Raw genomic sequence first — 25,571 nt, 5'->3', positions numbered from 1 at the left:
GTATTCGATCAACAGCACTCATCACATGTCATGAAAGTGTCTTTGGTAAAAGTCGTTACCGTCTTTGAACCTCATACACGGGATATACTTTGTAATCTGTACTTTCGTCGTGTATGAGTCTTATTGCGCCCAGTACCAAGGCATATGCACCAACCGCCGCAAGGAGCAAGTGGCGCGGGCATTTTTCAGATAATCCTAATTATTCATCTCTATCTACCTTGGCTTAGACGAGGCTTTGAGCGAATATTCATTTCCTAAATAGGAAATGCCTCGCTCCATTCCCCCCAGTCCATAGACTGGACAAAATTATCTACGTCCATTTGTCCTACATCACCATAACTCTGATCAAGGTCACCATTGGAGAACCATAATGGAAGATCTTGACCGGGCAGCCCTTTGTGTGCCATTGCATCTGTAGATGTAGCTGGTAGCCCTTGCAAAGACAACCCGTCCAACTGTGACAGAGCGACAGAAGGACCGGCGGTATTGGCTGATTCCTCAACAGTAGCCTGCTGCTCCTCGTAGGCGCTTCTGGTCGACTCAGCTATCTGCATCTTATCCTGCTCCATTTGAGGCTCTGCGACTGACTGTTGATGACTTTGAGTCTGGCTCTCTAATTGTTGCATGCGATGTCTGTTTGCTCTCGTGACAAGCTGCTGCAGGGTTCGCCAGAGCGGGTCGGTGTGCACAATATCGGGGACTATTTCAAGTGAGCGTGTCACGAGGCTCCAAGCATGTTCTGAGGTCGAGTCCCATGGGCACGAGCAGATGCGGGCCAGAACAATGGCTAGAGGCTGCCAATACACGTTGCCCTGCACAAGCCAGGCCCATCGTTGCGTGGCTTCATTTGTTTGAAATTCAAAGAAATCTTCGATAATGGCAAGGGCAAGGGTGAACGATTTTTCATCAGGTCGATCTTCCTGAAATGAGGATTGACGCTTGTGGTGCAGGATCATAAGTTCCCAACTGTTGCAGTGCACCTTGGACAGCATGGACAGGGCGAGCTGAATTGGCTGATCCAGCTGCCAATGCCAACGCTCTGCTGATATCCTATCCTTGAAACTATGCAATTTTTCCAGCTTCTCCTGGATGTTTGCTTCTGAATCACCCTGTCCCTGGCCAGAAGACAGCTTTGACGTGACTGACTGCATGGTGCGAGTAAGCCGCCACTTCTCACAAGCTATCAGGGTGATAGTGGTATCAGTGAAGCCTTGTCTAGGGACCGGAGGATTCTTCATCCCTGGTTCAATGTCTGCATCATCGACGTTGGTAGGGTCAAGGGTATCAAAATTTCTCTCGGAAATGCCCATCTCGGGCACTTGTCCGTCGCCAAGGCGAACTTCAGTACAGCAGATGTGCCACCAAATACGTCTACGGATCTCGACTTCGAATGGAGACAGATTCGGAAAGTGAGAGCCGTCACGATGTAGTCCAATTGAAACAGCAATGCGCACTAGCAAGCCAACCAGGCACCATATGTACCGAGCCGACTCACACCGGCGGAGGGTGAAGAGGTAGAGGATGAATGCCTGCACAACAGGGAGACTAGTGGTGTTCAAGAGATCTGCTTGGCCCAATGCCTTCTCTGTTCCTAGACGCAGCTGGGCCAGGAAGTCGCCCTTGTCGCGGTTGAATGCATCTCTCACCTAAACAAGCATCAAATATCAGTATTTGCCATGTCATACTTTTGCAATTTTTAGAAATGGCACTCACCTCTTCTACGGTTAAAGAATTGACGGCTGCCATTGAAATGGCAAACATGAGTGGCTGCATCGACGAGTCTAGAGCATCGATGCGACCTCTGCACCCGTGGATGGCCTTTCCGACTGTCGGCACGTGCAAGATGTGAACAAATGGGCTCACCAAATCCACGAACGTCTGCCATATGAAGAACATCTCTGCAGGAAGCGGTCGCAGTTTGTCGAGATTCTCCATGTTGCTCTCCGCGCCATCGCCTTTGCTATTGCCAAAGACAAAACAGGGATTGACTGCAAAGGTGCTCTTGGCAGGAGGCAAGAGATTTGACTCATACGTTGAATCATTGTCCGTGTCTTCGGGTGCGAGCTCATCAAACGTCTCACGGATTATTCTGATCTGAGGACAGTCAATATACCGCGGGAAGATTCGGGGACTTATTCCGTCCAGAATATGTAGAGACTTACCTCGCGGCGCAGAGCAGCCCAGAAATGGTCCCCGACATAAATACTGCCTTTCTCATCGGATGGCGTGGCCTGCTGCTGTTGGCTCTGCGGAGGCGTGAGCCCTAAGCCGCTCGGTGGACTGAAACTGGAAATGCTGTCATCCCGAGGGCGGCTATCCAGATGCAAAGGTGAAGCCGCAAAGCCGTCCGCCTCTGAATTAGCGCTATCACCTGTCATGCCCTGACTGGAAGATGGAGCCGGTGTGCCTTCACTTGAAGGAGCCGGTCGGCTCTCCAGCTCCGTGTTCAAACTGACCACGACCTTTTCCAAGCGCCGAATCCGGTCCATCAACTCGGCCTGTTTGGCCTTGGGTCGCGCTAGATCACGTTGCGGCTCCGGGCGTCGAAAGACACGACCAGACGTAGGAAAGACGCATTCTCGCAAGCCCTTTACACAATTGGCGCATGGATAATGGCGATCACATCGTACTTTGCGCCGCTTGCAGTTCAAGCAATTCCATTGATGTTCTGCGGGATCAACACTCGACATTTTGTGTGTGAGTAGATTACAAGTGCTTTGGAACGACGAACTCGGTGTCGCGTAAGCAAAGAGGTCTACCAAGTCCGCACGATAACGTGGCCGCGGAGGAGAAGGCGTCTCTGGGTATTCAAGATCCCTTTACATGGTTAGCTAAGACTAGACTAGTATATACGTTATCCCCGCCCAGACATATTTATAGATCCCATCACTAGTTCGCGCGGCACATCACCCGCTAAACCCTGCAGAGTGTGTGCTTGTCTGCATCTATTAGGACCCTGCAGCAGTCCCGAGTATGCTTGGTACGTGAGCCCATGTTATTCGCGATAGGATGGTCGGCCACGATCATTACTTGAAAGTGACAAGTCTCCTATCAGCAGTGCCCTGGAGAGATTATCAGAGAGTTGTGCCCACTTGTCCATCATGTGATGAAATCCACGTCCGATTCATGTTGCACTATACAAAAACCCGGATTATGCCAGTTTGTACTTGCAACTCGGCAGTTGAAAACCTCATGTTCATCCAGTCTAGCTTCTTTGGCAAATGGGGAGTCTTGGATCTGATTCCTTCGTACAAGTGAATCGTTGCTGATGTTGACAGTTTGATCAGGCTGCTGAAAAAGTGGCGCGCCGCTTTGCGTTATGGTCCCACATGGGGGCTTGGAACCGGTTTGTTGGTTTTGGGAAACATCAAGTGCAGATCACGGATCTCAGGCATTTGTAGGGCTTAAAAGTCGGGCTCCAGGATCGTCTTCGGGCAAGCTTCTGCCCAGTCTTTAAGTACCATCTGGCCTGTTAGGCAGCACGTCCATATGCCATACGGGGGCCACAGGGCCACAGCTCAGAGGCGTTCATACTAGCCCCATATCCCGGACGTTCATAACTTATCGCGTACCTAAAGTTTGACCCGGGTTGACACTTCCGGGGAACACCTCTGTCTGACCAGTGACCAGCCAGTATCGAGGCGGTTGCGGCCAGAGATTTTCAATTGCATGAAAGTTATCCCAGATGATTGCGATGGGCTTTGAGAGAGTAGAGTCTCGACTCAACAATATGAATTCGTCGATTTATCTGATCTCATAACAATGGTAGCACACCTGCTATCGCGTCTGCCCAACTCTACCAACTAGATCTTCTTGTCCGTAATACCACCAGTCTTACAGAGAATGGAATATCATTTATGTCTGCTTGCGTAATCACATCCTGCCCTTGCCACTCAACCGAAACCGCTCTCCGTAGATGGAGAGAATCCAGGGAAGGGGTATGAAAGCAAGACCGAGAAAGCCTAGAAGACTGTTTCCCCAACCCACTGCAACAACAAGTGTTAGTAATTGCAACACGGATATCAAGTACCATAGGATGTTGCTTACGGCCAAGTCTTTCGTACATGGGCGGACCTGCGAGCGGTAGGAATGCGCCAGCAATGTACCGAAGAAATGTGTTGGCAGCCAATGCAGAAGCACCAGCCTCGGCTCCAAACACTTGGACGAGGTAGACCATCTGTGGCATCTACGGAAATAGTCGTTAGCTACCCGAGTCCAAAGTTTGTGCGATCTGCGGAGAACATACCATGATGAACACAATGCCGACGCCGACGACGGCAGTTGCTAGTTCGGGGACGATCCAGTGCAAGTTCTTGTCGACGCTCCAGCCGTACCAGAACATGCCAATCGGGAGTGCAGGTGCCATGTAGGCCATGAGTGGAAGGCGATCCTCGGGCTTGGAAGTCCCGTTCTTGGCTGCCCGTGTCCTCACAATTCTTTCGGCAAAAACAGTATGGACTATCACGGCACCAAACATGCCAATGCCAAGACCTATGTAGGCCAGGCCTGAAATGCCGACAGACCAGTGATATTGATTCATGAAAACGTCGGTAAAGGTCGTGAACAATATGAACTGCAGACCAAAGGCAAAGGCTGCATAGAGCGAGAGCAACAAGACGATTGGTGAGAAGATGAGAAGTCTCGCCGGACGCAGGATATCGTTGGCAAATTTAGATAGTGAGGTACCGGATTGAGAAGATTTTATATCGAGGCCTCGACGCACAGCTCGTCGACGCAGAATGACTGGACCATAGGTTTCGCGAAGAAAGATGATGCACAATACCATGATAATGCCATACTATAGCGCAAATTTCAGTCAGCATCTTCCGACTCATCGAGACGTATTGCAGAGATTGACTCGAAAATACTTACTGCAATCAATATAATTCGAAAGATCCAGCGCCAGCCGATACTTTGGACAACAAAGCCGCCAGCAATGGGTCCAACAACGGGTCCCGCCAAAGGGCCCAACACAAACAGACTCATCCATCTTCCTTGGTTCTCCTTCGCGATCACATCGGCCAGCGTGCCACCACAAAGCACCAACGTACAAGATCCGGCACAGCCAGCCAAGAGACGGAAAGCAATAAAGCTTCCAATGTTCGTGGCAAAGGCACAACCAATCGTAAAGGCGGCGTACAAGAAGACAGAAGTGGAGTAGATGGGAAATCGGCCGTACATTTCAGAGAGAGGTGCCAGTACGGATGATCCCACAACAAAGCCAAGGACGTAGATGGAGACAGTGAGACTGCCAATGGTTTCGCTCGTGGAGTGGAACTCAGCCATTAATTCAGCAGAACCAGGCGCGAACATGGTCATTGCAAGATTGCTATTCAAGAGACATGATGAGCGAATTGATCGTGCCCGGGAGAGGGTATATTAATCAAAAAGAGAGTGGCGACTTACTTGACCAGAGTGATCAGAGCGACGAGAATAACTTGCATATGCCGTTTATAGGCAGGCCAGTTCTGCGGATTTTCCGGGTCGTCTGGTCCATCCCAGTCGAGCTTGTCTGGATTTTTCCCATCATCAATTCCTGCATCTCTCTCTATATCGGCAGGTGTTCCTAATGAGTCGAGGGGAAAATCTGTACTGTCTCGTAGTGTCTTGCTATCTGGTCCCCGGACGTCGGAGAGAGATGCCTGTGTGGCTTTGGAAGGCATGCTGACGGAATTTGAATTTGCAAGCACGGGCTGTTTTTTCCTATGATAATGGGAAGAATAGTATTTTTTCACTTGATCTGTTTTTCAATATCGAGGATTCATTGCCCTCTAGACATTTTTAAACTGCATACCTACCTACCCATACCCAGCAGATCATACATCCGGCGGCCGGATTGTCCCCAGTGCCATAACTCAGGCCCGGGGTGGGGCTACTTAACGCCCATTGGCCAGGACCGAAGTATTCAACCACGGCCGACGGCCGAGACGTATCAGGGCCGAAGGGCAACGAGGCCGAAATCCATAGAGACGTACTACCGGGTCCGTTCAGCCTTCATTGGTCGCTAGAGATGACATGCCGCAGCATTCCAGTATCCCGGCAGTCACATACCATGATGACTTCTGGGTTAATCATAGGACCCATCGTTACTTTCCATTATTCAATGGGATCTTGCGATTGGCTTGAGTCCTGAACCAGACACCACAAACTGAATGAATTCCCAATTTCTCCTGGACGGGCGTGGCAGCTAGACTGGTCCCCGTATGACGAGGCCGGATCTGATGAGACCATCCTGGTCTGGTTGACTCGTGCCTGACTTTCAATCCCAGCAATGGCAAGGTATTGGGTGATCATCAGCAGGGTACACAAAGACCAAAGAGAACAATTCTCCTACTTTCAATAAATGAACCACGTGTTTCATTGCATTTAGGTATTGACAGGATCAGCTACCCTATCGAGTTACCAGCGGCCTGAGTTTCCATGTGAGCAAAGCTGATGCTAGAGACTACGAATGCAAAAGATCAACAACCAGGATACCATGTTTCTCTTTGTACCATTCTGTGTCCTTTAAAGTCATGCTCCATCTCCATCCAGGTGGCCTTTGTCAGAATCATTGGTATGATCTGTTGGCAAGGCATAAGAGATCAAGAAAGAAAGAATATGTCAGATCCGGTTCGATGAACACAGAATTGAAGTCGCACGCTTGTATTTCACATCATTTTATGCCAACAGGCAGTCATCAAATTTAACTTCTCCAGATGATTGTATTCCATGAGTAGATGCAAAATTATCTTTCAATTTTATTCATGATAGTCATGTCAAGCTGTCCAGGATACAAGAATCGATTGGTTAGACATATGTCTCTGACAAGATTTTCTCTGATTGGACTGCTGAATGGCAATTGTGATATTCCTTTTGCAGATATGGCGTATAATACAAAGCTGTGTCGTCTTGCTCAAGTGGATACTGACACCATCACGAAATCTCCTTGATCTTACGGCCATGTATCACGAGGCCTGTGGAAAGAATAACAAAATAGCATGCAACCAGCCGTTTCATGAATGGGCAAAAGTGGCAATGAGGTTTCAACGAGACCATATTCACACTTTTATCTCTCATATACTAAGATGCTGGAACGACTTCTAATTAGTCAGTCTTGCTGCCTCTTTAATAATTTACTCCTATGTCCCTCAAGGTAATATTGCTCACAGCTCATAGAAGAAGGAGACAAGCAAGGGAGCAGATCCGGTCCTTATCACTCATAGTTGCATGATACATCTCTCTAGATTCTCACAGCAACTATCCAACAAGCATTGTCAATATCGAGGCTATCAAAATAGCCGGGTACAATGTTGCTTGGAAGTGATACCTAGGTAGATTATCACAGTACCAAACAACTGCAACTCTAATTCAGTCCAATGACAGACTACTCTATACTAAAAATAATCTTAAAGATAAGCAATTCAGGCCATCGTCAAGTCTTCAAAGCCACGATGTCAGCTCCGCAACCCCATAAGATGAGCTGGCCGCAGAATATCGAGGTATATCCACAGATACCATGAATGTTGTAGCCTCAGCAGACTAATTCGCACCTTGAAACAGACACTTCATCTCAGCTTTGAGCAGGATATTGCCCGAAAAGCCGCGCACGTCAATGCCACTCTTGGAATATACAGTCGATCATCTCGATGTCTGTGGAGTAACGAGACAAGAGACCCTCCCGTTGCTATACCTACGAGGTCTCTCAACAATATCTCGTCCACGCCAGCATGCATAGTCGTGGCCGCCTCATGGGCATGCGCCTTCACCGTTTCCCCAATTTCTTCTCTGCCTCTTTCCTCCCCCTAGCGGTGAATGTGCTTTTCCACGACCAGCTCCGGGGATCTAGCGTCTACGTTTCAGGTTTAAGCATTGTGCGTGTCCATTTCACTATCGTCTTTCGTTCTTCTCCGCTTGAGAAGCTCTAGCCATCTGACTCGCTTCCTTGTGCACATCCTTTGCTGGGGGAGGGGTGAGGGGTGGTTCGTTGGTGGTGAAGAAGGGAAATGCCATGGGTAGAATTCGCGATGCTGCATCGAAAACCGGATGGGCAATGAAAATAGCCTTCTCGGCGCCTGCACTCTTTCCTTGATTCCCGCCTCAAAGAAATGGAGAAAAAACACACACAAGAAAACTGCAGGCCACCCTGGTGAACACGCTTATACCCGGCTCCACATATTAGAGGACAGCTCCATTGCTTTAGTCCCAGCGTGGGTTAAGACGAGGTACTTTACTACAGTAGTCTGGTTCTCAATGCCGCGTAGTAGCCAGGAAAAACCAGAAAAAGATGTCGACTAGAGCAAACCTGGAGCGCCGTTTGTCTTGTTTTCCCACCTGATTGATCCCGAATGGGGGTCAAGTGCTCGTGCCACCAGCTCCTCGAACGAGCGATTCTAGAAGGTATCACGATCCAGGCACCCGAAATCTAAAAGAGGCGTACCTTTTTTTTTTCCCCCTTGCGCACGCCAACACATTGGATGAGTGGCCGTGCAGCAGAGACTTGCGAGAGATAATGCGTTGCTAGGACCGGACTGGTTTTGAGGCATAATGAAATCTCCGTTTGAATTGGCAAGTGTCACCGGATTGAGCGATGAACTAACAGGACTCGCCCAGTGGGGAGAGGGGCTCCTCTGATGCCCACTCTGTTTTCCTCATGGCCATCGGCGTTGAGGCTGCGGATCGATCATATTTGATTGCAAGTCGGCTTCACTCTTTCTACTGGCAGTGCTGCTACTAGACACCCCCCCGCGGCCCCCCGGCACCTTTACATAGTAGAGGCTCTAGTAACCAGAGAAGTGGCAGTCTTATCCTTGCTTGCAGATATGCTCGGACAGCTGGTTTGGGTTCGTGACAGCCTTACCTTGCCGCCCAGGACGGACAGCAACTGCCAGCCAGTAACTATCTATGTCCACTTTGCGGCGTGCGAGATCTGCCAGACGGGCCACCTACGTATACTAACCTCCATCACCATAGCATAGCGGTCGATCAGGGACATGAATCTAAGGGGTTGTCTGGGGGAAACGGGGATATCTCAGCTGGCGAGCAATAAACATTTGAGAAGGCACAAGAACCATCTTCCTGGTTGTCTACGTTTCAGAATTTTTATAACCGTGCCCGTCAAGCTCTGCTGGGCTGAGAGCATTCTGGAACGACGACTTCGCTAATTGCGCGTGGGAGAACTGCGAGTCAGGTTTGCGCCTTCAATCAGTTGCCGCTGACAGCGCGCAATAGTACCTACCTACGTAGATATTTTTTATTTATTTACAATAAACAACAAAACAAAACAAACTTGAAGGCGATATTGCGTAATTACAGGTACATGTGCTCCTCATCTTTACAGACCACCAATGCTCGTGTGCTATCGAAGAGCTAATTGCCTACATCCGCAACGGGAAAGAAGCAGTCGGCACAAGGCACGCAATATAGTTTGCGGATGTCTGTGCCAGCCGAAATTGCTCATGTACAATTTGGCGATCACAAGGACGTTGATAGCCCGTTTGTTATAGCTCCAAAAGCGAGCTATTACGGAAGTTCAGAGTTCGCGGGACGTTTTGCTACAGAGATCCTGTCATTTCTCAAGGTTCGGGGCCATTGCCGCTTATGACGTTTTGAATGCGACTTCGGTCCTGCGTCACTCAGAAAGATATTCGCAATGCGAAAAGAGTGTAAAATAATCCGAACATGACATGTGCTCCAAATGAATCCTACAAGTTCAAAGCCTCATGGCTACATCAATTGATGTTCGTGTGGTCACATGTAGTGTGTATGCTCTGACACGTGTGCTTGGCATATTGGCCTTGCATGTAGACAAGCCCGTTCGTTTCGAAAGCTTCGAGAAGAACAGGAACAACTATTAGTGCAAAAGGGAAGATGGAGGTCATCGTTAGCATTGTATGTAAGCAGTGTATAATCCACTGGGCACGATAGTTCTTTTCTTTTTGCTATGGTATTTTTGCTTGTCATCGGTCTGGTCCGTGTTTGACCTCTGGCTGTTAACCACATTGGGTATTGCCTGGACGGAGAGCCCGTACGAGTGGTGGTGATTGTGCAGTGGAATCCAAAGTACAATGGGATACATGACAGAGGGGCACCGATAGCCACAAGCTACAAATCAGCCGTGGCATGTGGCATGGGCAGATCTGATCTCAAGCACAGACTCTCTCGCTTGCCCCCTCTGTGGGCTCTGGGGGAAAAGGCGCCGCGAAATTCATTGCAATGGCAGTTTTGGCACGGCGGACAAAATGGTTCCAGTTTTCTTCACGCGTCGGCGGAGATTTGGCAGAATCCACAGAGAGATGGAAGGTAGCGCGTGTGGCTTGGAAGCGAAATGGGCACTTGCTGGCTCTTCCTTGCCTCTGCTCGGGCATTCCTGCGAGCGCATGAATTATATGACCTCCAATAGTGAGGTCCATAATGGGGAATTTAATCAATACATCGTATTGACGGCGGAGAGAGGTTCTCCTTTTGTTTTGACGATCCCAAATGGTGCTCCTGAGCGGTTGGCGCAGACGTTGCGCCGCGGTCGTTCTGATTGTCTAGACTATCCGCTCGTCCACTACGAGTTACCTATCTTGCAACTGATGAGTCGCTTGCACGGGAATCAGTCGTTTGGCTTGACGCGGGCAGGCCCCAGGATCAAGACCAGACAGCGGGACTCGGGACTGGCCTGCCCGGATCCTAGGCGGTGCGCTGGAGCTTGGCCTTGAGTCTCAAGGAGAATTGGAGACTCGCATCTCCTAGGCAAATTGTGGTTGGCTCCCAAGGAAGCACCAACTGAATGGAACAAGGGCTACCTGGCTTGGAGCAGGCCAGCCCTGACCGTCTCCAAGAGAGAGTCGGGACACACGCTGAAGTTGATTAAAAAAACCTTAGGGCTCGATGGTCCAATGTCTGATGGCGCGACAGTTTTCGTTTCCTGTAGAAGAACCCTCTGCGTATGGCAGATGAAGGATCTTGGGAGGGTTTGCACATTTGCGTGATGAGGTTCTTCAGAGAATCACTAGGTAAGGTTCAGCCACGATGTTAGAGACTTCTCGAACGGGAACGTCACGAAACAATGAACGGCTCATCAGTCCGGCGCACCCCAAGTTGACCTTTCCTACTGCTATTACATATGTATCAGCTGCCCCTTGGTTTGGGTGTGCGTGAGCTGCTGGGTACAGAGTAAGGGGGGCGGGCAGGAGGGAAGTCAAGGGGCCTGACGCAGATCAATCGGCCATTTCCTTCTGGTCCTCACCTGTGGCGCCCTGGCGGAAATTCATTGGGCCTGCCGTTAGCATCCACACATGCTATGTACGGGGCCGCTTCCCGGCTGGGGAGGCGGCGGCGCGTCTACTAACAGACAAGGGGGCGCGTCTTTGTTTACTCCAGAAGACCAGATCCACCCCAAAATAGCAAGGCTCAACGTCACTTTCCATCTCTCCCAACGGTCCCTGCATTGCCGCTGCGGCCGCGGCCGCGGTCGCAATCAGCACAACAGCTGGAGCGACCAGAGCAGAGCAGAACACAATGAGGTCAGCGCAACCCCTTTTGACGCGCAATGACGATGATGCAGATCCTAACACCCGATATTGGAAGTCGTACAATCGATCAATGGTGAGGTAAGAATGTGCCCATTGAGAATGCAATTGACATCAGAGTGCGAGGTTGTGGTAAGCACTTGGCACGACTTGTCGCAGGTAGTTGTACATAGCACACAGCCGATAGTGGCGCCAATCTACTGTGATCTTGGAGGAAATCTTAGTCTGAGATCTCCGTCCATTTGGACCCATACTAACCATAGAATCGTCCCGGAAGACGCGATAAAATGGCACTATGGTTGGTAGTACTAGCTCCGTTCATCCAATGCTCACACCGCTCAACATAACGCAGGCAGATGGAGGCAGATGAACATGGAATCAGTCAAGCTATGCAATAGTGATATGCTAGAAAGGTAGTAGCCAGAATGGAAAAGTGTTGCGATTGTTTGTTTGTTTTTTTTGTTTGTTTGTTTACTTTGTTATTTACGACCAGCTGACCGCCATGGCAGTATGCATACCACAGCAATCTCTAAGTCCACCCATATTGCGTATGTGCGATATCAACTGTAGTAAGACACCATGCGGCTGATGTAAAGACGAGTGCTCAGAAGACGAGGACAGGTGGCGGTAGAAGATGGGCAGGATCTCCATTGGGCCTGGAGGAGGGCAGTTGGATTGGGTGGAATAGTAAGGCAAATCTCCACGAAAGGATTGTCAATAGCAGTGTACAAGTACCAGGTGCCAAGTACTACCGAATAATGAAGTAATATCAGGGTCTGGTGGCACAAGGTGTGATCGTCTGTGATATATTGCATCCTGGGGCATCATCTACCGGCTGCACAGGATTGAGAAGGAAGAGAATGATCTCAACCCAAGTAGCTCAATTCGCAACTCAAGTCAAGGTTCCCCTTCCCGTTTAAAAGAGGCGCCTCACAAGGCTGGAAGTGAACAGTGGCTCAAGTGGTTAAACGGCTTTGTGTGGCAGGCAAGGCAAGAGGCAAGACACGGGCTGCATGAAGGGCAGAGCCCACACTTCAGGCATCAAGAGGCGAAAATTCGGCATGAACGGGTGGGTGGCATGATGCTTGGGATTCGAGATGGGAGCCGATCAATACATACCGAGAGCATGGTTCACCTGTTTTTATTATTGATCGAAATTTCTGTCTGTTTATTCACGAGACAGTCACTTGCCGTGAACAGCCAATACAATCACATGATGAACATGTGCCGTCCACTGGGAGTTGCCTCACATCAAGGTTCATTCTGGCGGGAGATGGGCTCTCTGGGTTTCTTGGAGAGACATGATGATACGGCTGAATTTTGGCATTGAATCGTGGAATTAGTTGGAGAGAGCCGGGTGTCATCTCATTTTCTCCCTCTTTCTCTCTCCATGCAGTATGCCCGGCCCCTGGTCGAGGCTACAGTAGCCACCAAGTGCTGCACTTTGCGCCTGGTCGTGATGTACATGAATACAGAGAAAGCCCCAACCAATAAATGAGGTATAGAAACACACTAAGCAAAGCAGACTAAGGCAGAAGAACCACGGACCAACAACAATTGACCCATGTGCACGTCAGGCGCGGCGCATGTGACCCATATTTCTTTAGGCTCTGATTCGCCTCCTGACCACTAGGGCCTTGACGCGTTCGGGACGCGCCTTTCATTGTTTACTTTTAGAGTGTGCGCATCGACTAGCAAGGGCCCGGCCGCTGGGCACCTTTTTTTGTTGCGACCGACCGAGACTGCTTGCAGCTTTGCGCCTGCGATTTGCGATGCGACGTGATGCGACTGTGAACCCCCCTCCCCCTCCTGCCCCCCCCAAGGTACACCAAACTCGCCCGTCTCCACTGCGCCTGCCACGTACCGACCGTTCTCTCTCACTCGCGCATCATACTACGCTACGATTCTACTACACACTACTCGCGCTCAACGACTATTGACCACCGCCAATCTCTCCTCGCCTTCCTGTTGGCTCTCCCGGTCTGATCCCTCTGTCGAGTGTAACATACTACCTACCACATTTCGTTCTTGCCTTCTGGGCTTGCTCTGCCATTGAATACTTGTCCTGTACCCCCGTACTCGCTTGTCTTTTTGGCTTGTTCTGTTTGCCCTGACTTTACTCGACCTGACCCTGCATTTACCTACCTTCAGGCGCGTTCCTATTTGGTAAACCCGGTCTCTGAGTCCCCTTCATTATTTTTTTCTCCCCCTCAGAGAGATTCCAAGTTTTACATATTGCCACTTACGCATCGTGTCTATCGAACGCTTTGTTGATCCGGTCTAAAAAAGTGCCAATCGTTGGCGATCATTCTTTTTAGGGGTCCTGGGTGTTGTGTACTTCAAGGTTATCCGTTCAAGCACATTTCCACCTGTGACTCTTTGCTGTGGCAAGCGAGAGTTGGGTGTTTACGCGTGTCATGTCGATGTCGTTCCACACCTGCGCCATCTGATACCAGAGAAGAAGAAAAGAAACGAGCAAGAGAAAGAACAAGGACAGGAAAGGAAAGGAAACAAAAAGCTCGAAGGGCAGAGAAAGTGGTAGCTGCTACGGAACCCGAACTCGGTCATACGCCTACAGACCTCTCCTTCGCCTTCCCGAAACCTGACACCACTTTGATTCAGAACTCCCGTCTGGTTCCATTCCAGTATCGGTTTTCATTCCACGGCAAGAAGAAGGAAAGAACATCGCATTGTCAACATACGCGATCCACGACATAGCTGCTCAGGAAGCCGTTGTTTTGGAGACTTCCTTCACCCCCACCGCATTTCGTCACACTTACATCCATTGAATTGTGCGGTAACCTCGATTGTCGACAACAACGCGCAACATCTTGCTGGCAGACCGCGCACTCTATCATTCAACAACAATGTCATTTGGAAATAGCGGAGGTGGCACCCTCACCCTGCCTAGTCCTACTCATCCAAATCACATTGACGTCCAAGCCGCCGTCGCGCGATCTCTTCGACGATCGATATCGCGATCGCCTTCCAAATTTCATCTCGCAAGGACGTCGTCACAGAGCTCCGACGCATCTATGAGCTCCATTCCAAATTCGCCTTCGCCCGCCTCGCCTTCCTTGAGGCGCATGGCATCTGCACAATTTGGCGCGTTCAGTTCTCAGAATCACGCGCCGACCACACAATCTGTCCTCGCGCAACCGCCTCTTGCAACACCATTTAGACCGAGCGTTAAGCTTTCATTGCGCTCAGCAAAATCTTCAGCAAAGCTGACGTCTAGTGGATCCTCCACATCTTCAAAATCTTCTACACGATCCAGGACATCTCCTCGAAGTCCCACCAAGCGCGCTCTGAACCCCTCATCTCCGTGCGCCGGTAACTCAACGCCATCCTCATCGGACGACTCTCCTCCATCAGGCCAGGAGAACATCAGCTGTTTCCGTGCGCGAAGCCCAGGATCGAGGAGGAGGAGTTTCGAGCGAACCAAGAGTCGTCATAGCATGCATCTCGATATGTCTGGTGCATCGCTGCAAGCCATAGCCCGTAGCACCGACAGCAACCTTCCGAGTGCTTCAGCTAGTCCGTTGAAGCGCAGCGACGCAACCATGGATTTGGACCAGGCCACTTTCGGCAGTCCCAAGGCAAAGCGCAGGAGTTATGGCCCGGCAAGTTTCGGAGCTGACTTGAATTTCCTCGAGCCAGGCCACGTCTCGCCTGGATTCGACATTCACGATGAGACAAGTCGTGAATATGACTGGACGCCTCCGAGTAGCAAGGAATCTGATGAGTCATTTGCATCGCCTCCATTCGCTTCGTTAATGCTTCCTCGTCGGACAACTTCTCTACGCCAGTCGACCCTTCAGCAACGCCAGGTCAAGAAGGAGCGTACGTCGTGGGGACGACGATCTGGTGCACAGCATCTTTCCCAATTGTCGAATGAGGCTGCTACCCCAGTGAGGACACGACCGCGGGTTGCTTCCGATCAGTTTCAACCACTTGCTCGCGAAAGCATCTTCAGTGCTCCGAGCCCTGTGCCTCCTACCTCCGCGCAGGCTGTGAACCCGATCCAAAACCAGCCTCACCCACTTTCAAGGACCATGACGGCTTCATCGTCAAACTCGAGCATTCCAGACGAGTCACCTACTCACTTCCCTGTCATCGCACAAAGACCCAGGGCTCCTATGAATTGGTCCAAGAGTTTGCCGATTGGTGCTCTTCGTCCAAATCCGGATGACGAGACACCCATGGTTGGGAGCATTTCTACCCCAGCTTACCAGCACGCAAAGCCTTTCATGGGCGCCTTCGCCTCAACAGGCCTGGTTTCCAAAATGAGAAACCCCGAGCTGGAGCCGCTTGTTTCGCGTGGTGCTCCAGTGCCCGACACACCATGCAAAGGTCGTGTCAGCCCATTCCATACCTTTCCGCCTTTCTTGCCCAGCAACGTCAAATCCCGAAGCAGAAACGCTCGATCAACACTGGGCGCCTTTGGTGGCCCTTCGACTCCGTTTGCTTCAAACGATAATCGGTCTCCGGCACCTAATAGTTTTGGCAGTCAAAATGGCAGACCCAATCTCTTCACGTCATTTGGTACGCGACATGGTCGTTCGAATAGTACTCTCAGCCTCTACAGCGACGACGGGAGGAGCCCGATCGACTTGAATGGCGATACCCCCATGGCAACGGCCGAAGACGTACCACCCACACCTACCAGGCCGGCACAATTTCTCACGCAGATTTCCGACGGCCTTGATCTGATGATAAACGACAGCCCTACTGCCAATCGCCATATCACCGCAAATGTTTCAGCGAATCTTGACAGCTCATGGCATCAAGATTCCGCGGCAAGCCGTAAGTCCCGCCTTCAAGCGCCCCGTGACAATGGGAAGCTCGAGCATGCGTCGTCCACCCAAGGCGTCTCTAACTCGACTGTACCAATGATTCGGGGACCGGCCGTCTCCTTTACTGTTCCTTTGTCTTCGTTCTGTAAGAATCGAGCCAGACGAGGGGAAATGCCCACGCCTGCGCCTTTGATGATGAGGACAGTGTCCTCGACGGGAATTTCTGCTAGCTCCAAAAAGGTCAGCCTTACTGAAACCACTGTCTGTACAGCAAGCCCCCTAGATCGACTAGAATTTGCCGAGTCAACAACACCGAGAACACCACATGACAGTGAGGCAGTAGCCGAAGCCAGCCGACTGTCGAAATCGACACCTACCGCAGGTTTTCTGTTTCCTTCCAGCAGCGGAAAGAAATCCCAATTCCCTCCGGCCACCCCAACGGCTCGTCAAAGTGGATCTCTGCTCTTCCCAGACCTTTCCGCCATTACACCAACTCACGGTAACGGCGCTCGACACATTGATGCATCTTTGACATCTCGCTTCGCTAATGTCGAATTTATTGGCGAAGGTGAATTTTCGGAAGTTTTCAAGGTGGCTGAAAAGGTCAAGTCCGCGGCTGTTCCTGCCCACGGGCTCTTCAGCACCCCGACACATCGCTCACCAACCTCCCCGTTGTCGGAAAAGGTGTACGCAGTCAAGAAGCTCAAGCTACCTCTCAAGGGCACAAATGATAGAGCAATGCGGATGCGCGAGGTATCCGCTCTGGAGGCTCTGCGCGGATGTGAACATGTCTTGCAATTAACCAATAGCTGGGAAGAAGTGAACAATCTGTACATTCAGACGGAATACTGCGAAGAAGGAAGTCTCGACGTCTTCCTTGCGCAGGTCGGTATCAAAGGCAAACTGGATGACTTCAGAATTTGGAAGATCATGCTGGAGTTGAGCCAGGTAAGTCGCCCCCTCTACTATGAATGGTAACACCTGCTAATGCCGCTTTCAGGGGCTACAACATATCCATGATGCTGGTTTTGTTCACCTCGATCTCAAGCCCTCGAACATCTTCATTGACTTTGAGGGCACCCTGAAAATTGGCGACTTTGGTATGGCGTCGGCGCTTCCTGCCGTTAAGGGACCAGACTTTGAAGGCGATCGCGAGTACCTGGCCCCCGAAGTGCTGCGTGGCGAGATCGACAAACCAGCTGATGTTTTCTCTCTCGGACTCATTATGGTGGAGGTCGCTGCAAATGTCAAGCTGCCTGACAACGGTGCCACCTGGGTGGCGCTTCGCGTCGGCGATTTCACAGATATTGGCATTCTCACACAGGCAGACAACAGTGTCGTGCGTGATGCGACGGGCATTCCGATCGAAGACACAGAGCGCAGTGTCAGTGATACCCCGGAAGGCAAACCGCCCTCGAGCATTATCACTCCAAGGACTGGACTTCGTCAGTCTGGAGACATCTTCGGTTTGACCCGTAAGAGCGAACTGATGCAGCCTCCACCATTCATGCAAAACCCCGACGATGATAACTCGTTGGACCAGGTTGTCAGGTGGATGTTGCACCCTGATCCTCAACAACGCCCAACTGCATCGGCCATTCTGAAACTTAATGCCTTGGAATGGGTGGCCTCTCGCTGTCGTGCGGGCGCCACGGTGTTTGAAGGCAATTGGGGACCGGCAGATGAGCTCTCCGACCAAAGCTCTCCCGACACCGAGATGACTGATGTTTGATTACCTCTATGAACCACATCGAACAGCCTTAATACACGCTGCTTCATGCGCGGCCTAATGTTGCTTGATCTTGAAGGTCATCTGGATATGACACCTCATCTCAGATTGGTGTTGCTCGCGTTGGTTCATCTGTGGCCAGCTTTGCTGGATATTTACCAGGCCCTTTGGTGTATCGGGCTCTGTCTCTCAAAAGCTTTATATAAGCTGTATCAAAAAGTGCTGGTTCAGTAGCAGAACTGAAACCTGCAATGTACAATACGACAACATGGTGATTGGTTTGCGGCATCCAAAAGTCATGTGTTCCTAATTGGAGCGTTCCAACAACGGCAATCAGTGCCATAAAAAACCGACAGCAACTACTACAATTCCGACAATCCCACCACTCATTATCTCAACCTTCCGACCTGCACAAAGCACTCACTCCCCATTTGCTTACCTCCTCACACTCACGTCACCTACTGCATACTGCTATCGTTTCACATGCAGCTCCCATCACGACGCAGAGAGATCTACTTGACACCCGAGATCATGATTCTGCCGACATCGAGGTGCATGAGAGCTCACCTGGCAATGGGCCTTACTTTTTCATTTCTTTCTGTCTCCTTTTGGAACCTCACCAACGACCTGAATGAATCGTCAATCGTCTACGTCTTTGGAGCAACTTGTAGATATAAATGGCAAAAAGCCTAGATATCCTTGTATTTGAACCCGGTGAAGACAGCTTCACTCAGAGAGGGTTAGGGTGGCGAGATGATGCTCTGAAAGGGCTACATCATTTCAATGATATAATATCATGAGCGTGGGGCGTTTTGCGGCTGTATTAATTTCTCACAACAGCCGGTCATCTGAAGACGGATCCTCGCCTAATAGAGAAGGACAAAGGAAAAAAGGGCGCATAGAGAAGAAGCCCAAGGTCTACCTATGTATTACGAACCCATAGTATGAGCGATGGACGTATGAATCACGACATGATATGAAGCCCTTCCATAATTTGGCCCTTCTTTACAAGTCTATGACATGTTGCACAAGCGAGTGAATGACCTCACGTGGAACAAATAATTGAGGAGAAGTTGGGTTCACCATGAGATCATGATATGCACTGTGAAAATGTCTCGAGTATCGTGTCGTGTTCAAAAGTATGCTATCATTCCAGATCCAGTCCCTGCCAGACAAGGATGCCTCGAGTTCTGGTTACCCAGTCAAGTGAACATTTGACCCGATACTCATTTGGAGATCTTGCTACTATCCATAAGGCCTGCTTGCCCGCCGCCTCCTCCCACTGCCCCGGCGGCAGTCCTGGTCGTGCTCACAGAGATTCCCTTGGCCTTTTTCCTAATGGGCTGATATACGTCATTGAAGTTCATGGCGACGCCAAGGAATCGCAAATCGACATCAGACTGATAAGCCAGGTCGCCCAGCAGAATTTGAAGCTGGTTTCTAAAGCGGTCACCTAGGTGCTTGAGGCGCTCCTGGAGGGCGGGGAACTCGCTGCCATCGCCGCCCGGGACAGCTTGCTCGTCATCCTCTTCAGAGGGATGGGGATTGGCGCGCGATGGCCGAGTCGTCACGTTGGGATGAGACGAGACGGCATTGTTCTGGAAGTCGGCCTCCTGGCGCTGAGTGAAGTCGGAAACGGACCACGAGTACAGGCCATCGACTGAATCGCGATACGCGAGCATGGTGCGGAGTAGTTCCGAGAGCTGGATCATATACGAGTTCTCGTCCTCGTCCTTTTCGCCGCCACCAAAACGGCGGCGGCGGACGCCAAGGAGGCCCTTGTGCGTGATGGATTCGAGATATTTCGTATGAGCATGAATAATATCGTCGAGGGTACAGTCCTCTTTGGTAAGCCGGCGCTGTAGCTCAGTCCACGACGACTCAATGACTTCGAAAAGGATGTAATATTGCAGCTGACCAACAAAGTGGACCATCTCAGCTAGAATGCCGCGTGTTGTCTTCCACGTCTGCTGGACTGTGCGGTGGCGCGTCTGTAGCACGCCGCGCGAGCCCGTGGTTACCTTGCGCCAGGATGAAGACAGGGCGAACTCGACGCGCTTGACTCGCCATAGGAAATTGAACACCTTTAGATACTGGCGAGCACCCCAATCTGAAACGACAACGTCGCAGGGTGCGTCAATCTTGTACTCGAGCGTAAAGCAATCCCAGCCGATGTCGCCGTGCGTGAGCTGGAGCATTCGCGCGTCAAGCCTCTTGAGTACTTCGGGCGAGTCGTACTGCGCGTTAGAGCCGCGTATGGCATGCTCTAATTGCGCCGTCAACGTGTGTCTGTACTGAGCGCCAGCTGGGCGGTCGAGATTTCCAGATAGAGACTCCATGAGCAGAGCGATGAAGTCGCCTTGACCTAGCAAGATGTAAGACTTCAGAGCTCGGAGATGGTCGAAGAGGTGAAATTTTTGAGTCATGAGATGGAGCAAGCGACGCATTGTCGTCTTGTATGCATCATCAATCCATGATTCTAGAGTCTCCGTATCTCCATATCGCAACTCTTTTGAAGATTCTTTACTGTAGGACTCTACCCAGTGAGCATCGCCACATGAATGTCGGATGAAGTTGAGGGATTTGCCGATCAGAAAAATCTTTTCGGCAAAATCTGCGGACATGATAGAGGGAATCATGGACTCTTGAACAACATATTTGTCCTCCCATACATTGGTGGAGCCAGACTTGCCCTTTGGCATCTGTTCAGGTGACTGCTCTCGTACGAAGAACTCTTGGAAGGGGTCCGATAGCTCGCCGTCATAAATCCAATGCCTCAAAACATCGTAGAAAGGCCGTGTGACTGGGGTCAGGAGCCTCTCGGCAAATGCTGCAACGACCGGGTCGCCATGGAGTGAGGAGAAGGAATGGATCAACGAGATGAGCTGGCCGCCCTTTTTGCTTTTCGATTCCTCTGCTATCAAACTCATGAGCCGCAGTCCCATGGTGGCCTCTCTGGTCCATACCACGCAACGTTTCAAGGTGACGCCTGCTTTACCAATGCCGCTGCGTGGGGCGTTGTCGTCAATAGTCGCGAGAGCCAGTCTTATCTGTCCTTCGAGTGTCGCAATCAGTGTCAAGTAAGCGCGAAGCTCATTGCTAATGGCAGCACGAAGACTTTGATTCAAGAGACCTCTGGCTGGCGTTTTGACAAAGTCCTCCAGGGTCCGGTAGAGAAGAGAAGGTTCTGCAAGTGTGTTCAAGATGGAGACAATAGGTGTCGGCAAAGTACGTGGAAGCTTGAGCGTATAGTCTTTTCCAAATGGTAGACTCGTTGATGAGAGCCCTTGCAATGTGTATGGCAGATCGCGCAATAGGACTGGTTCAGTCGGGTCAATGCTGGAATAGTTGTCTGATAATTGACTAGACTTGATCACGACGTCTCTTGGTTTACTAGGGCTCTGAGGCATCCTGTCCATGGTGGCTTTGCGCTTATGCTCGCCCATGGAGGAGGCTGGTCGTGAACCACTCGCTGAAATGAGATTATCCTGATTGGACTCGTACTCTTCCTGTGGTTGATCTCGGAGACCCCGAGCTCTTTCCACCACTCTCTTTAGGCCGCCGGCGGTGGGAAAAGTATCGGTGTCGGTGGTGATTTTGAGCGCGGCTTCCCTTGGGCTTCTGACAGCCTCGAGTTCTGCTGGGTGTCTGCTTGCTTCAGCGCGAGACTGTCGTCTCTTCTCTAGCTTGGCTTCCTGCCTCGCCTCACGCTCCTCTTGTATATATTCTTGGTATGCGACCGGATCATCCTCGTCCTGGTTTGGCGAGTCCGCCAGGTTATTGAGCAGAGACAGTATTGCCCATTTCTGATTCAAGACTGGCAATGCCAGCAGTCGTGAGTACAGGTTTGAGAAGCGCAGCGCCTGCGCAGGACTCGTTGCGATGAGCTTGCGCTTGATAAGGTCCGAGGCATGGTTGACGTCGGATGCGACAGTAGGTGAAGCATTGCTAGAGATTACATATCAGTGAACGAACGGGATGGTGAGAGGCAAGCTCTACGAGAGGCGACATACTCCTGCAAGAAGGTATGAATATTGCCTGCGTGTGAATCTGCCCAGCTTTGGTACTGCTCTTTTGGGATGTCTTTCGGTGGAGGTGCTACATAGGCAATCAACCGGTCAACACCGTAGCTGATTTTCCGGGCCTGTTTCTCCTTATCTTGGGATGATGCGGCCGACATGTTGCATCCTCGAGGTTGTCTCCATGAAGAGGGACAGGGCTGACGCGCTCTTGGGGGAATTGAACCTAGGACTAAGTTTTGTGTGCTGGTGAATGAACGTATGGCAATGTATTCAGGTGTGTTGGCCCCCAACTTTGTTGGTATACACAAAGATCTGGAGCTTGATGCGGGACGCGTCTGTCGCGACACTGAGTTGAGCTACCTCGGGTATGTACCTCTTGTGCTGGTGGCAGCGCCGTCTCGCGTTCACCAAAGATGGACTGTACAAAGTCTTGGGTGGAAAGTGGGCAAGCTTCAGGTCATTTTCTTTTCTCATATACTATCAAGTTATTCAAGAGTAAAGAAACAGCTGTAAGAATCTTAAGCAACAGTGTACTACATATAGCCCTGTTTATTAATAAGTCAACATCGAGCTACAATCCGCAGCGTCGGTTGATGCCCCGCCATCTCAATAGGCCTGGTTTACCCACCATTAGGCACACATGCGCATCTACAGGGCACCATTCTTGCACTTTGGTGTGCCATTGTTCACTATAGAGCTCACAATATACGCTGACCAGATACTCCCCCCCCCCCCTTATGCCCAAGTACCTCAGCTCAGGCGGCGCCGATGCACTTTTAGCACTTACCATCAAGAGTTTAAGCCGCTTGCTGCCAATTCGTCCGCCGTCATCCTGCGCAGACACAGACCAACCATTCAATATAACAACCTCTCCTTGCGACCAGGACCACACCCAGGTGAATCGTCGGCCCATCGACATCTTGGCCTCAGCGACGCCTTTTCATCGTTTCTTGACCGGAACTATGATCGCATTGCATCGGGCCATACGATTCACGGGTTCATGACCAACAACTGCACTGCGCGCGGCATTTACACGCCTCTGAACTGCACGCCTCCATCGGACGACTCCAGTCCCGGCGACAGTCTTACGCATCGCGATATTACCTAAGCAGACACGACCCAGCACCCGCCCACCACATCACCATCTTGTCCTTTGATTGATCGCAATCATGCCTGACATAGATCCCGCGGCCTTGAGCCGGCCGTCGATTAGTATCTCGACTCCCGTCCTCAAAAACATTACTGTTTCGACGCCCGCAAAACCAAAGACGTCCCAGATTATACCTCCCCGCATAGATCTCGAACCTCTCTATGCCGCCTTAAAGTCCGCCATCGGTTCGGAACAATGGACTGTATACAAAGAATCCACTACCCAATTCATCCTGGGTAAGTTATCATGGTCTATTTGGACCATTTGCGCGCCTTTTTAGATGAAATAATACAGCTGCTGACCCTCATATTCACCAACAGGACGTCTCAACCAGACCGAATACTCGGATCGCATCGATCCCATCATCGCTTCGCCCAATGGCGAGAAGGAACACCTCCACAACCAGCTCCTTGCTGCCATCTATGGAAATCTGACAAGAGAGATGCCAGACGTGGGACTCGCGCCCTGGGTTTCTGCTAATGACAAGCCCACGATTGGTGTCGGCGCAAAGCCCGTCACTGGCGATGCCGCAGAGAGGAGGCTCAAGGGAGAGGTGATGCAACTCCCCACTCGTGATCGCCGACGCATCAAGGAGCTGGTTCACAACGACGTAAGTTCTCTCGCCCATCAACCCCCCTAATCGCCATCCTTGGCTAACTCTTCCAATAGTTTGATCCTTATGAGTCTATGACCAACATGTTTTCCGAACACCACCGTGGTAAGCCGACGCGGGCACCTGAGACGCTGCCGAGCGCCACGGGCGGTTTGAACAAGATGAGTGAGTGCTACTCTGCGCAACGTTGACAGGTCCATATTAACAAGCTTAGATTGGGACCTGGAGATTAAGAAGCGATTCCAGCAACCTTTGGCAGTGGAGTCTGGCGAATTCCCCGATGTCAGCATGGTCGAGGGACGCATGTTACCTTTTTGTTACGAGCATGGTCTCGTTAATGGTCATACCCCCGAGGCCGCTCAGCTTCTGACTGTTGCAACCGAGACTTTTGTAAAAGAAATGTTGACGGCTATCTTTACAAGAACAAGAAGCAATGGAGCGGGCGACTCTGGTAGTGCTGGATTTGGCGCTGGAGCTGGCTGGATCCAAACCAAGAAATATCAGCGGCAGCTGCGTCGAGAAGAAGCTGCCCTGATGCGCGGCGAACTGTCAAAAGATAAAAGTGGCCTACTCCCAATTGAGGCCAAAGCGGCCAGCGAAAGGCCGCCACTGAATATGGCAGACTTGCGCCTGGCTTTGGAAATGGGTGACTGTGGAATCGCCTCTATTCCCATTGTCACGGCTTCGGTCTTCTACAACTACCGCGAAGGAGAACTGGAACACTGGGACGACTACTCTTACGTCAACGACCAGAAACCTCAAGACATGGATGAGGGCAAAACAGCTGAGCCAGATACGAAGCTTTTGACGAATGGCGACGTTCACGCTGATCCCATGGACATTGATGATCAATGGACCTGGGAAGGCACAGACGACGCGACTATAGAGCAACTCGACAGTGTTCTCGACTCGTGCCTAACATCTGGGTTCTAATTATGACTTGGATGGTGTGCACTACCATCAGCCCACCATTTTTATTGAGCATTGACACGGCTGCAATTACCGTAATAGGTCATTTATTTCTACTACAGGCGCAAGATGGAATCACTTGGCACGCATTCTGTCACAAGGAGTTGCTGTTATCCGGCAGTAAGTATCTTCCAGTGACTTTTGCAGTCAGTTGGCGGAAACTCGCATGACATTTTGTGCCATCACAACAGAGCGTGAGGCGTTCGGTATTGAGCGGGGGGTTTGTCTGACTTGGTTCAGATATTTGACATTTATATTGCAATTGGCATAAGTGGCGTCAGCATTTGTTTTCAGATTGGAAGTTTTCCCCAATCGCCCCATGTACCATCAAGGAGAAAGAAAAGCGTAAAGGGAGGAAAGGAGAAAAGAAAAGAAAAAAACAGCTGGGGAAGTCCCAGTCGAAACGGTTCAGTGACGAGAAGAGTCTTTGGCGTTGCTGGGCGAAGAATGCGTGCCATGGACGGCACCAATTTGTTCTTGACTCGAATGATACCCAAATGGCTTGGACAGAAGTAATTGGCGCGATATGTCAACAGATAGATGCCAATAGAATATTCATATGTGACGTTGGAAATACACAGTGGTGATGAGGATTGGGCAGATCCATCCATGGATTCAATAAGGTAACAACATCGATTGTATGACACGACTCTTTCACGTTGCGCGTTGAATACAGCATCTGCGGACGTCTAGGTGAATAGCCGATCAAGAAAGGTTGTAAAGCTATACTAAAAATGAGACTGAAAGTGTGCGAATACTGAATCCATCATGGTTTTTATGTACATGTATGTACT

At 50.6% G+C, this 25,571-nt stretch overlaps 6 protein-coding genes across 6 annotated transcripts; 3 read left to right on the top strand and 3 right to left on the bottom strand.

Annotated features, from left to right (window-relative positions):
- Positions 1 to 254: 254 nt before the first annotated feature.
- Positions 255 to 2,690, bottom strand: PFICI_06053 (uncharacterized protein; the record flags this gene model as incomplete). Its single annotated transcript, XM_007834634.1, has 3 exons — positions 255 to 1,646; positions 1,714 to 2,094; positions 2,163 to 2,690. The coding sequence occupies 3 exons, from the start codon at positions 2,688 to 2,690 to the stop codon at positions 255 to 257; spliced, it is 2,301 nt and encodes a 766-aa protein (XP_007832825.1).
- Positions 2,691 to 3,873: 1,183 nt separating this feature from the next.
- On the bottom strand, positions 3,874 to 5,663 carry PFICI_06052 (uncharacterized protein; the record flags this gene model as incomplete). Its single annotated transcript, XM_007834633.1, has 5 exons — positions 3,874 to 3,986; positions 4,048 to 4,186; positions 4,247 to 4,798; positions 4,873 to 5,329; positions 5,407 to 5,663. The coding sequence occupies 5 exons, from the start codon at positions 5,661 to 5,663 to the stop codon at positions 3,874 to 3,876; spliced, it is 1,518 nt and encodes a 505-aa protein (XP_007832824.1).
- Positions 5,664 to 14,365: 8,702 nt separating this feature from the next.
- Positions 14,366 to 18,026, top strand: PFICI_06051 (uncharacterized protein; the record flags this gene model as incomplete). Its single annotated transcript, XM_007834632.1, has 2 exons — positions 14,366 to 17,242; positions 17,295 to 18,026. The coding sequence occupies 2 exons, from the start codon at positions 14,366 to 14,368 to the stop codon at positions 18,024 to 18,026; spliced, it is 3,609 nt and encodes a 1,202-aa protein (XP_007832823.1).
- Positions 18,027 to 19,249: 1,223 nt separating this feature from the next.
- Positions 19,250 to 22,203, bottom strand: PFICI_06050 (uncharacterized protein; the record flags this gene model as incomplete). The annotated part of the gene is made up of 2 exons (XM_007834631.1): positions 19,250 to 21,971; positions 22,037 to 22,203. The coding sequence occupies 2 exons, from the start codon at positions 22,201 to 22,203 to the stop codon at positions 19,250 to 19,252; spliced, it is 2,889 nt and encodes a 962-aa protein (XP_007832822.1).
- Positions 22,204 to 22,685: 482 nt separating this feature from the next.
- Positions 22,686 to 23,153, top strand: PFICI_06049 (uncharacterized protein; the record flags this gene model as incomplete). Its single annotated transcript, XM_007834630.1, has 1 exon — positions 22,686 to 23,153. One exon carries the CDS (start codon positions 22,686 to 22,688, stop codon positions 23,151 to 23,153), a length of 468 nt encoding a protein of 155 aa, XP_007832821.1.
- Positions 23,154 to 23,214: 61 nt separating this feature from the next.
- Positions 23,215 to 24,741, top strand: PFICI_06048 (uncharacterized protein; the record flags this gene model as incomplete). Its single annotated transcript, XM_007834629.1, has 4 exons — positions 23,215 to 23,431; positions 23,516 to 23,805; positions 23,865 to 23,973; positions 24,023 to 24,741. The coding sequence occupies 4 exons, from the start codon at positions 23,215 to 23,217 to the stop codon at positions 24,739 to 24,741; spliced, it is 1,335 nt and encodes a 444-aa protein (XP_007832820.1).
- Between the last annotated feature and the right edge of the window lie 830 nt (positions 24,742 to 25,571).

Source organism: Pestalotiopsis fici (genome assembly GCF_000516985.1).
Source record: "Pestalotiopsis fici W106-1 unplaced genomic scaffold PFICI_Scf_4, whole genome shotgun sequence".
Taxonomy (NCBI): Eukaryota; Fungi; Ascomycota; class Sordariomycetes; order Amphisphaeriales; family Sporocadaceae; genus Pestalotiopsis; species Pestalotiopsis fici.
This window is presented reverse-complemented; position numbering and strand designations above follow the sequence as displayed.